The sequence below is a fragment of the Clinocottus analis genome, unplaced genomic scaffold (genome assembly GCF_023055335.1).
Source record: "Clinocottus analis isolate CAN_PGR_092001 unplaced genomic scaffold, fCliAna1.0.p SCAF_15, whole genome shotgun sequence".
NCBI lineage: Eukaryota > Metazoa > Chordata > Actinopteri > Perciformes > Cottidae > Clinocottus > Clinocottus analis.
This window is the reverse complement of record NW_027175876.1, coordinates 9,367,457-9,380,315: the sequence shown is the minus strand read 5'-3', so window position 1 is coordinate 9,380,315 and position 12,859 is coordinate 9,367,457. Positions and strand designations below refer to the sequence as shown.

The following is a 12,859-nucleotide window of genomic DNA, read 5'->3' as shown; positions in this document are numbered from 1 at the left end:
TGCATATATTTGAAAAGTATATTTTAGGTGCAGAAACTGTCCCAAAACGGTGCGCTGCTCTGTCCATTCTAGTCTCTAGATGTGTACTTTTGCATGTGCCGCATGTATCAACACAACATTTACTGCTTACTAGTTCAACTACTTAGTGATGCAACACCAGATGGAGACATTTTTCAGCTGCATCTAACCGGCCCCTGAATACCCATATCAAATCTGCCCATGCAGCAGGACCATCTGTAATACAGCGGTGAGATGACACTGTCCCTGAAGAGATAACTGGGATTGAATATTATTCAGCCTACTAGCGAGAAAAAAAAAATCCCTGGCTGTTCGTCACACGGTAAAAAATAATGAAATGCTTCAGCAGTTTGTTTTCTTATCTTTTTCAGGCACACATGGATATACAGCCTCACCTCTGCTGTGCTCCAGTGAGGTCTAACCGGTGTATTAGAAAGTTGGGGTGATAAGAAGGGATGTCGCATGGCGCCGAGGATGGAGGCGAAGGCGAAGGCAGGGTGTCACTGCCGGAGAGATGTGTTCGCTGCGGCCGCGGTCGCACATTGACTTGGCTGATTACGTTTGCAGCGCTGTGATTCCCGGCGGTAGATCCCTAACACTGGCAGCTGCAGAATGCCACTTTTATGGATATACCCAAACACTCCCTCGCCCTCCCTCTTCCTCTTCCTGCTCCCTACCTTCCCACAACTCTTCATCATCCAGAACTCTCCCAACATCACATGTGCAACATGGTGGTGGAGACTTCTCCTGCATGATAGCCTGTTAAACAATCACTGGGGGTCACACACACACAAGTAGGACAGTGCAAGCAGTGTTAGAAAGAGTGTGTGTGTGTGCGTGTGGTGATCATGCACATGGATGGAGGAGTTACACTTGAGCACTGATGTCTGGCTGACGTGCAGGCCTGTTCTTACACAGTTGCATAACATACAGTTTTGCACTTTAGAAACATTAAAATTTAAATGCTCTTTTTTAATCCGTGGCTCACACACAGACACACGCACGAAAACTTTCATGTTCAGAAGGGCAGAAACGCCTCAACGGTGCCTTTTATTCCCCACCCCGGCCCGACCCTCAGTAACCTGTGACAGACAGACGCTGAGTGAGAGATAGAGAGCGAGAGTGGAGATGAGGAGGAGAGAGAGGAGCTCTTCTGTGCCACAGAGCATGCCAGCCCTGCCCAGTCACTGCTTTTCATTTTGATAATTGACCGGCAACGCCAGAAATGTCCATCAGCTAATCCTCTTAGCTTTCATAATGCTGACTCTGTCACAGAAGCCCCTGTTTTAATGTAACGAGCAGCTAAGCCCAGAGCACAGGGCAGACTCTCCCTGGGGCACTGAGGCCGCTCTGCCCCCTGGAGGCCGGCGAGAGATCTGCTCTCCGCTCAACAAGTGCCGTGTCTGTCTGTCAGACCACGTCTAATCCATAAATCCATAACCAGGCTCCGTGTTGACCACACCTCCGCTCTTCACGCTGTGCTCATTGGCACGAAGCGGTACTCAAAAAGCAGAATCTTTGGTGGTGTTTATCCATTCATCTGTGTCGATTGGAGGATGAATGAATTTAATCCCTTTTGAATTCCCGGTCTACTCACTAAGCAGACCACTTAACGCCAATGACATCAATGTAATAATGTGAAAAGAGGTGGAATTTCTATGAAACCTCACAATATTCAAACATAGCATAAGGCACGAAAATCGCACGATACCCAGCGCTAAAAATGGAACTTGTCACTTTGCCCAAATGGACGTCGAGTGGAAACTTCTGAAGCTTTATTTTGGTCGTTTTACGAGCTTAAGCAAAGGTTGTCAATTAATATAAAGCGGTCTTTTGACCAAATTGCTAGATATTTGGAAATGTGTTGTATCTCTTGCCTCCATACTCTTTTGTTTAACGTTAGCATTGTTTTATCTCACTATCAGAGAAAATTCAAAAACAGACAATGTATGCCAGTCCCTTAGTTGTAATTTTGAGTCTGAGGTATATTGGTCATCTGTGGGAGCTGAGGTATTTCATAATTGGTGAAAAGCTACAGAACTGACAAACTAAATGATTTCAAAGCCCTTATTGTTGGCATTTGCATCTGAATGAAATGTAACTGGCAGCTATTTCTCTAAATATCTGTTTGGGTGGAGTTTCCTTTTAATGAAGTAGATTTAAGGACTCTGTTCGTTCCCTTTTCTGTTTTCAGTCCTTTAATTTTCCTCCCCACTCCACACGTCCTAATTCCCCTCGAGGCACTCGCATGCTTTTTCCTCTATCTCTTCCATAATTCCTGCCTCGGTGGCTAATCCTCATGAGCCAGCATCTTCCTGTGGTAATTGTCCTTCAGTAAAGGCACCACTCCTGCCCACCCTCTCTGTAAGACTCACATAGAAAGGCTGTGTTGAGCAGGAATCCTGAATTACACCATTACGGAGGTGATCCTCTTATGCAACCTGCTCTTCACACCCGTCCACAAAGCGGGGATGCTCACGAGCGCAAATCCACGAAGGCACTTGCTGCCAGATTATCCACAGTCCACAATACTGCAGCTGCCGTGTTTCCTTTCTGATGAAACAATGCGTTTTGTTTGGTGCATTCATGGCTTCGTGGACTCATCCCGGCGGGCTCTCCCTGGCAGAGACGTTTGGGTGACTTAGCGATCGTCTGTCTGTGACGGGATATTTAGGACAGATCACATGAGATTGTTTTGCTTGGCTTGTGTACAAACAGCACATTCTTCTCCTCCTCCCCAGAGCAAAACAAACCTAACCAGTTGGTTGTCGTAACTTAAAGCCACACAGGCAATAGGATCAGGAAACACGTCCTTGGATGAGGGCAGTATCCGCCTCTTAGCAAACTGCATTCAGGCTGACATGTGGTTCCAGCCAGTCAGCAGAATGCAACCTGGCTGGCCCGCTCTTTCCGCTCAGCACATCAGAGGGAGTCGGCCTCATCTGATGTGACATCGCTGACGCCACCTTGAGAGCGATGAGGAGACCCTGCCGATGATTAATTCAAGCTCAGACAACCCGATGAGGATTCGCTCTGTGTGTTTACCCCTGCAGACGTCTCTCCTAAACGCAGCATGACGCTCTGGCGTGCCGCGCGGGCCGTGTAATAAGGCTGAATCATCCGCAGTGAATGATGCCGAGGTGAAAATGAGAAGAGGCCAGACCGAGGAGTGAGAATCCAGAGAAGTGACTCAGCACTACAACTGTTTATCTTCGTGCTGTTCAGTTTACAATGCAGCGCTCTGAGCGCTGGCCTGCAGACCTCAGTCAAACTGAACGTCCAAATGATCCCGCTTGCTCGAACTCGTCGCACAAAGTAAGTGGGCTGCTCCAGACAAATATGAACAGTGTCCAATCAATTTTCTTTCAATGTTTTCTGTCACTCACATTCTCTTTTGAGGCTAATCCCATAGCCATCTCATGTCAGGATACGATACGTTCCAGAGCTGTACTTGTACTGATTTGAGACTTGAGCCAGGTTTGAGTCACAAAACATGACTTGGGGCTGACCTGTGGAAGACTTACTGGTGACTTGACCGCCTCAAGACTGAGCATGACTTGAGACCGGAGAGCAGACACATTAAAGTTCTCAAGCGTTTACCTTGTACAATCTGTTTTAATAAAAGGAAAAGGAGAGACCTCGAATATGTCGCCGTTAGGCATGGGCATTTGAAGAACTGAAGTACGTAAAGCCACTGTTAACACGCGCTCCTGGAAATTCCCTTTTGAGCAGTGTACGTGTGATGAAATGATATCCACTTAAAGATCTACCTATTAGCGCTCTTTAAATCCACATCTCAGTCAATCAGCCAAGTTGTGGTCTTCCCCTCCCATAGACGCACACTTCTTATCACATCACCACGTCTCCACTCATGGCTGAATAAAACTGAGTGTGGACCCAGGCCAAATATGGGCCCCTGTTGACCCCTCATATGCACATATTAGTTTGTGGTTATTTGATTAAGGAAATAAGATAAGCTGATTAATAAAGGCTTTAAAACTAGATTTCAAATTAGTATCTCCTTTGCAAAAGAGGCCTCTAGATTATGTAATAATGCAGATGTCACTGCAACCCCCCCCCCCCCCCCCCACACACACACACACACACACACACCCCCACCCCTCTGGGATTTGTGTCGTGTGCTTTCTGTGCTGCATACTGTATGACACAAACAAATTGTGCAATTATTCAAACGACCACAAACACCACGTGACCCTGGAGCTCCCCTTTGATATTTTTGTGAGCATGTGTTTACTCTTTGGTCTCGAACCGAGTTATGAAACTTTTAAAATGTGATGTCTCAGGGTTATTATTTTTTATTTTTTTACTTTTAAAAGGCTCCCTCCAGAGCACCAGCAGAAAAGATCCAGCTGTTTTCACAGCCTCAGCGGTACTCTTTATGACAAGCTTACTCATCTTCATGAGTAAAAATGGCGGGAGGCCACTTTAAAAACATTTCAGATTACTTTGAAATCAAAAAGCACGTTCCAGTCCTCGTGTCTGCTTATGAATAATGCGACTATGCCATTAACAACTCCTACTCATCCTCCTACTACACACTGCCTATAACTTTTGTGTCCAGTATGGAGGTGTGCAAGGTGAGGAAATCACTCAGCAGGGAAATCTACTGGCTCACTGACTTTATTGCACACCCTTCCACCCCCGGCTTCAAGTGAATGAAGGAACTCAGCCTCACTTGCCCTCTGTTTTCAGAGTACTGCTTGCCGCATTAATATAGACTTTGTAGCCTGTGCATCCAACTCTGATGCTATCTTTCCAGAGTGAATGGGCTGCGTGTTTCTGCTGGCATAACCTCTGTGCTCAGTCTGAATAGGACTCTCCACTGCTCCTTGCAAGGGGAAAAGGTGTCTCTTTGCCTGCCAACTCTTTCTTTTCTGCTCTGCAGACAAAAGAATAATGGACTTATTTATGTGCAGCTCATTACAGAAGGCCAAGTCTCTCAGAGGTAGCCAATCGCACGGTCCTGATGCCCATGCTCAAATGATTAAAACCAGTCGAAAAAAAGTCAAATAGATGTATAGGACACAGGGGATGAGTGTGACGTGTGTAGGGGGGGGGGGGGGGGGGAAATGAAAAATATGCAGGTTTGGAACAACTGTTCATAGTTTGTCACTAGAATAATGAAAAAAGAAAGAGGTGAACATAAAAGTAAAGTAATAAGTGATATTAAGATATTTCATCAGACATGTTAAGGAGATATCTATTCTAGCGTTTGTCATGAAAAGACACAAACATCCTGCTGTATAAAGCGGTCCATGCAACATCACAAACTACAGCCTCAAATTCAGTCGTTTTGACAACCAAATGTGAAATCAAGGTCCACTTACTTGCTTTTTTTTGGTCTCACACTCACCTTTAGCGGATACAAGCAGCCACAGAGGGGAATGATCAATTTCTGACACCATCTCAACCAAAAAAAAAGCTAAACATGATAAGCTTAACAACTGTAGCATATTGCATGGCTAATGTACTGGATTGCATAACATACAAGTGTCACATTTAGTCCGCCTCATGTAGCTACTGATGCACCTACTGTACACCTCTCAGGCTCTTATCACGCTCATCGTGTTATGAAACTGAGTGTTTTGAGGGATCCTGAAATCCATCACAGCCAGGAGGAGTGAAACACACGTACACGATACACTCGCTGTCTTCTGGCTCGCATGCACCTGCATGTGACTTCACTGTATGAATCACAATGTTTGGTACAGATGCTGGCCGTCTGGGGTTGGCTGAGTTGCCTTATGTTGGCGACAGCTGTATGGGTGAGTTTCCATGTCCTGGAAGATGAAGAGAGCAGGACAGGAGATGGCTGCTGCCTCTAGAATACACAGATTAGACTCTCTGATGCTCCTCTCTGCCCTGTTTACTCTTCACACCTGAGCAGGCAGACAAATAAACCTGCAGTGCTGCCACAGAATACTCAACACTCACGATTAATATTTTATTTTTCCTGCAGCTGACTGAGGAGCTTATGCAAGGAGTAAAAATCAGCAGGTCTACAGAAACATTTCCTGTGCGCGCATGTGTGTGTGTGTGCGTGGATCTACGCCAAGCTTGTACTGTACTATTAGAACCATCCATTGGCTAAAGTGGGCTCTGTTGGCAGGTTGAGGGAAAAAAGAGGTTCATAGGAGTCTTTATTTTGCCATCTGTTTACTTGCTTTAGATAAATAGTAAAATATTAGTTTGGATGCCAGCAGTGCAATAATTGATGTCACACTTTCTTTTTTGGCTCAGTGTCACCTTCTACCCACCGCAAACATGACTCAGCAGAATCAGTCCCACTTCTACATGGGATATCCCAGCATTGTATTTCAGTTGCCCCTTTTTCCTGTCACGAACAGAAACAAAGAACATGTGAAGCTATATTCAGAGTTATATGAAGATTTTTTTAAATCCAAGTAGTCCTTCAAAATAGAACCGTTGAAATGTTGTGTAACAGTTAAAATCGTTGAGAAGTGTCATAAAGACAGCGACCGTGACTCTGTAATGTCGGCTACACAATGAACAGTTTGCTGATTTAAGCGACCAAAGGTCATCGCTGTCAAACTAAGGTAAGGCTAGCCGCAAGAGCTTACAGTGCGCTGACATAAAAAGTGCATTTTATTGCATCAAATATTAACGTATCATTGGTACGACAGGCCGTGGTAAACAACCATCAAATGTCACCGTCTTTCTTTAAAATGCTCAGAAAAAAAATGTATTTGATTATCTTGAACTTCATGACAACCGTGTAAAATGTATTTGCTGATAGAAGCTGATCAGAATATCAAGAGCCAGTGGACCATGTGGTGCGGTTGTTTTCTTAACCGCAGAGTTGAACTAAATCCGCTTGCAGAATTAACCAAACTGGTTGAGTCAGCATTTTAAGTTGTATACCTCACCCTGCTGAAGTTATGTGTTACGATTGCAAAAAGCATATGATAACAATGTATTATCTGGTGACGTAGACTTGTCTTCATTCTGTGCAAAACCTTTGAACCTCTGAAAATCCATCTACAGTTGTTGAGGTACATACTGCCAGTTCTTGATTCAAAAGCCGACATTGTAAATTCTGCATTGAAAAATAAATCAATTTTTGCTAACCATAATGTAAGCGTAGCCATGGTTCTGCTTGATCCTAAAGCATTAAACCAGTGAACAAACCACATGAATCACCGCAGCAGAAATGGAGTTTCAAGCTGACATGAGCAGCTGAGTCAATCGTTGTGCAACACTCAGAGTTCATTGTTAACACCCTTGACATCGAGTCATTAGTGATCTGCAGTGCAAGGACATGACACATGCTTGGCATTTATATCAAACAACACATTCACATCACACTGACTGCTCCTTTCGACATCTGCCCGCATTAAAACACTCCTGCAAAGCCGATCTCTCACCGTCTCCTGGGCGGCTAAAATCACGGTTCACACACGTTATCGTCTCCGCTGCAGATCAGCGGCCGTTCACCGGGTCCTGCAGGAAGCAAAGGAGGCCATGTATGTATGTTTGACCGGACCAGGGAGTGTAGAGCAGGGGCTAAATCTCTGTAAGCAGGCCCTGGCACTGCTCCCCAATTGCCTGCCTGCTGTGTGGGCATGGGCCTGGAGGGGAATAATCCCTTGGCAAGGCCCTTGGTCACACATGTTGGTGTGTACGTCTGCGTGTGTGTGCAGAAGACGCAAGCTGCAGGATGAAGATGAGACCTGGCGCCAGATTCAGAAAGCCCTGTCTAATAACCTGCAACCCCTTCCATGCTTAACTAGCAGCCTTCGCACAAAGTCTTGGATGTTCCTCAGAAATGAGGGGCAATGTTTTTTTGGAGGTCTGCCTCACACTGCACCGACGGGGACAGCCCCGATCTTACATAACCTCGGTCTGCGGGAGGATTGCGTCGGAGTGTGAGCTCTCTAACCCTTACATGCTTTTTTTTTTTTTTTTTTTTTTGCTTAAGTGGGCATGTAAGAGCTGACACATTGTTTCAACCTTGTCAACCTGTTGTGTGATGGACAGCTAAGGTGACCCGCAGTGGGCTTGGAGCCAGCTCCGGCTCTGCTGCCTCACAAGTCCCCCCACACAAGCCTGATGCTGTTTGTAGTTTTAAGACAACACTGCACTCAAGTGTTAAAAGAATAGTGGGACATTTTGGGAAATATATCTAGATATTTATGTTCACTCTTGCTGAGAATTAGATGCAATCATCGATACCACTCATGTCTGAGAAAAGCACTTCCAAAGAGCAGTAATAAACACGCTATATTATAAGTACGCTATATTATAACACGCTATATTATAACACGCTATTATAAACACCTAGATAGTAGCGAAGCAAATGTTATTCTTAAACTTGTTTTCTTTAGACGTCAGTGTGCAGATTTTGTTCACTTCTAACAGAGCAATCTAAGCTTCTGCCTATTTACAGTTTTTACGCTAAGCTAAGCTAACTCCTGCATGTAGTTTTCCATTTAAACCGACACACGCGGAGTATAAGTCTGCACTTAACTCTCTGTGACTAAAGCAAATAAGTGTATTTCCCAACATGTGTAACAATTGTCAGTGGAAAGTTTGAATCTATTAAACTATTAAAAGTTCAGTAACAGGAAGCAACTTTATGGTTCCAGTGGCAGTCTAACAATTCAGCAGGTAATAACAGAGATCTGTTTTAGAGCAAATTGCAGTTCTTTTCTTACAAACACTTGTTAAACAAATGTGAATCTACTCTGTGTTGTTCAGGGAGGACACAAACAACAAAAAAAGATGATATCCTCGGGATACCCCGTCTGTTTGTAATGCATTTCCTAACCACAACATTAAAGTGCACCGTATTAATAACTGGCTACATATATCAAAGTATAACGTCCATTCACGTGTCGGTCTCTTCATAGATTGTGCACTTTAGAGTCCAGGAAATACACCTGTCCTATTATTATCCTGTAAAACAAGGTCACAGCTCCAGGTGACAGCTATCACCAAGTAATAGGTGAGCAAGGACACCTGAGCTCCACCAATCACACGCAGCCGGTCCTCAGTTGGCTTGTTGGGGGAGTTTGTTGGGCTGCCAACTATCAAACACTAATTAGGGGTGTAGTGGAGGCTGAATCCAGTTCCACTCAAGCTGACATACACTTGTGCAAAATTCTTGACATATAAAAAGTGAAGTGAGCGTCCTTGATATTCATGCTTTTCTCAATACACAGCAGAATAGATGTCCCCGCTTATAATGGTAATAGTTTCATGATCACTGACTGCAGGACACATTTACCCACATTTAATTTACTACTGCCACACTGACATAAAGGTCCCCATTACATTATTCATCATTTATATGTTGTGTGAAGCATTTTCTGAAGGGCAAAACGTATAAACCATTCTAATCGTGGCAAGAAAAAAAAACCTGAAGGCAATTAGAAATTAATTCATGGATGTAGATTGAGGGAGGGGGCAGACGCTGATGCCCGTGAGCCTGAAGATCTATAACCTCAATTATTCAGCGTGATCTCAAAATGAGGGTGGCAGGTGACTTGGAGGCCATGTTATTGAAGGGGCATGTGTTCGGGACCCGGGAAGATGCCGGCTTTGGTTTCATAACAGCAGTGATTCGTGTTTTTTTTTTTTTTTTTTTTGGAGCAGCGTGATAGGGCATGCCTCGTCGCACACATCCAACCTGCGCGTTGGGTTGCAACGGTGACGCGCAAATAACGTGAAAACATTGTTTTCCCCCCGACCCCATCAGACTCCAGACTCAAGAGTGAATCGACGAGCAAGCTTGCCCCGCAGGATTCAAGGCGGACAGCGTGTGTGTCTGTGTGTGTGTGGAAGGAAATGTTCCTATACTGGCCGTTTTGCACATGCAGTCCTCGGGAAAGTTAAAGGGGCCCGGTCTCACTGGCGGCAGCAGGGCAACGCTGGAAACAGAGGGAGCTGATGGTCCTCCTCTCATCGGCGCTGCTTTTCTGCACTGAGGAGGAATCCGCGCGAAGGGGGAGGCGCCCGAGCGAGCCGAGCTGCACGACGGCTGGCCGAATTTAACAATTAACCTTGATGAACACAGATTGCTTTCACTTAACAGGCTGCAGGTGCGTTGATTTGGCGATACGGCGCAGCTGAGCCCGTCCACGGTCACAGCTCGCAGACTGCTGACGCATTTCATGCCGAGCACCGAAACTACACGGAGAAAAGGATATTGCATCTGATGGGCGCTTTTTTTTTTTAATGTTTGTTTTGTTTGTCACGGGACAGGATACACGTCGCAATGGGAACCCGTCCGCTGGCCATCCTCGTCCGTTATTTGAATTCAGGGGCATTGCTGAAGTGATCTGAGTCGGGGACCCCTTATTTGGAATTTGACCGCCGTGTCATTGGACAAGCAGTCACAGTCCCGGCAGCTTCGAGGCATCTTAAGAACGGCGGAGACTAGAAGTACAAAAAAAAACCCCACACACACACACATACAAAACTGTCTGCTTCATTACTCTCCATCTGCGCCCTGGACGGCTTGAAATGAGGACCGCAACCCGGCTGTGATCCGTGTGAAAGAGGCAAGCGCGGGGCGGCAGTTTCTTCGGCTCTCAAGGACGCAAAGAAGTGGCCGCCGGCCGGGCTCCGACAGCATGGAGCGGGACGACACCGACACCGCGAGCGCGTCCAAAAAGACAATACTTGCAAAGATATTTAAAGTTCGCAAGAGGAGGGAGATGCTTTTCGTCCAGGTGTGCTTCATCTGCAGTGCCCTTTTCGTGGCGTGGAGCATGTCGGCGTTGTTGACCAAGACAGGTGAGTGGAGTGGTGGTGGGGGGGGCGGACAGGGAGCTGGACGAAGCGGATCTGCAGTAAAACCGTGATCCCACATGCACAACAGTTCGGCTAATTGTAACTCCAGTGCATCGAGCACAGAACCAAACCCATAGGCCCACAGGCTCTCATGTCAAGGGCAGGAGATCAACGCGTTGTGTTGGTTTGCATCTTCAAATCTGAGCAGATCCAAAACGTGTGCGCGATGCCTCAGATTGTGGATGTATACCCATTTTAGATGGAAGTGCAGTTTCTGTTAATATGCAGTAAATGGCCCAGGATGCGCTCTGTGTGTGTCTTTTTTTTCTTTCTTTTTTTTTTAGCACAACAGCACACTTTGTGGAAAAGTCCACCGCACAGGTTGTCAGGTTACAGCCTTTTCCTCCTGTTATCTCGGTGCTGGAGACATGCGTCTGTGTGTCCGTATATGCCGCAGTGTGCGCGCGGTGGCAGCGGCACGTTTCTAATTTGAGAGGGAGGCTCGTAATCACGGCACGAGCACACCTCATGCTCCACATGCACACCGCGCTCAAGTAACTGATCCCGGAACGAGCACCATTTGGTTAGTCTGCGCTGTTTTGTTTTTTTTCTCTCCCTCCTCTCTCTCTCCCAAATCTGTTTTTTTTTTGTGGGGAGGAGGACGCCAGACACATCGTCGGTCACACTACACTGGCGCTCAGGATGGTGGTTAGTGCTGGCATCATCGTGCCTGGCCCGGGGCTACACACACACACACACACACGCGCACGCCATCGCACACACTGGATCACCTCAATCACGCTCGAGCCTCATCACGCTTCCAGGTTCCGCATGGCCGTCGAGGGATTCAGTTTTTTTTTTTTTTTAATTTTATTTTTTACGCAGAGACCACAGTCGCCCATCGGAAGATTATGCGTTTTGTTTGCTCCATGTTTTGTGCTCGAGCAGACCACGCTGATCACTGATCATGGGTTATGCGTGTGATATTTTTTTTCCTTCCATTTCTCTTGCACACTCATGCCCACATGTCAAAACTCTTACCTCAGGCCCGTGCAAACGTTGACACGCAGAGCATCCGACAAAGCCTCACATGCCGTTATGTAATCTAACAGGCAACCTTGACATTTTGCTGGTGAAGAATGATAACTGACACACACACCACTTTGATCAGAGGTTAACTAGACAAAACACCCCCTCCCCCCCCCCCCCCCCCCCCAGTGCTGTTCATAGGAAGGGACCAATAAAACATGTGCCAACATGAATTTGCAGCCTTGCTTTTTAATTGGGAGTTATTGCATATGAGCATGGGAGAGAAGAGGGCTTGGTCTTTTTTTCTTTTATTTATAAATGTTTATGTCAAAGTGATTCTAACCCTAAACCGGGGTCCCTGTTGTGGGATCTGTCCATCTGCAACCACTTATGCCCCAGAGCTGAAAGCAGGCTGTAAATTGACAAACTACTGCCTGGCTGTAGATCTCTTACTGATGTATCGGAGTTTTTATTAATTACATTAAAAACAACAAGAGGCTTAAAAGATTATTCTGAATGATATCATACAGGAGAGTGCAAATCTCTTATCTCCAAAGGCAGGCACTGGGAGCCAAAGTAAGCCCCCTTCTGTCACTAATGGCTTGCCTTTTTTTATTTTTCTTCATTTAATCAAGTTCTCTTGACCCACACAATGATTGTCATGTGGGGGCATTTGACAGAAGGCGTTTATTATGAATTTCATCCCCTGTTTGACCAGCAGCGTTGATGATGCGAGTGGTGGGATTTCAAGGTGAAATGCAAGAGGAAGTGTTTGATGAGAGAAGTCCAGAAACCCCCTCACGAGACCCAAAAGCTCACCATTTTCCGATCTGTACAATTTAGTAGCGGTGGCCTTCTCCTCTGTCATTTCATCCCAACAGGAACACACATCATGTCCATGTGAAACCTGTGCCATGCATTTGCCACCCATTTGATTGATGGTAGTGTGGGGGAGTGTTGATGTGCGGAATGGTCCAGATGGATGGGATTTGATGTACTACTCCTGGGTTACATCTCCATGATAGAGGGGTGTGGC

The 12,859-nt window shown here is 45.9% G+C and overlaps 1 protein-coding gene across 2 annotated transcripts in view; it reads left to right on the top strand.

Annotated features, from left to right (window-relative positions):
• The first annotated feature begins 9,712 nt into the window (after window positions 1-9,712).
• slc24a4b (solute carrier family 24 member 4b) overlaps window positions 9,713-12,859 on the top strand; it is a 28,067-nt gene continuing 24,920 nt past the window's right edge. For both annotated transcript variants that reach the window (XM_068576732.1, XM_068576731.1), the window contains exon 1: window positions 9,713-10,797. In XM_068576732.1, the coding sequence (XP_068432833.1) occupies window positions 10,635-10,797 (163 nt within the window). In that variant the 5' untranslated portion in view covers window positions 9,713-10,634. The remainder of the gene's footprint in view (window positions 10,798-12,859) is intronic.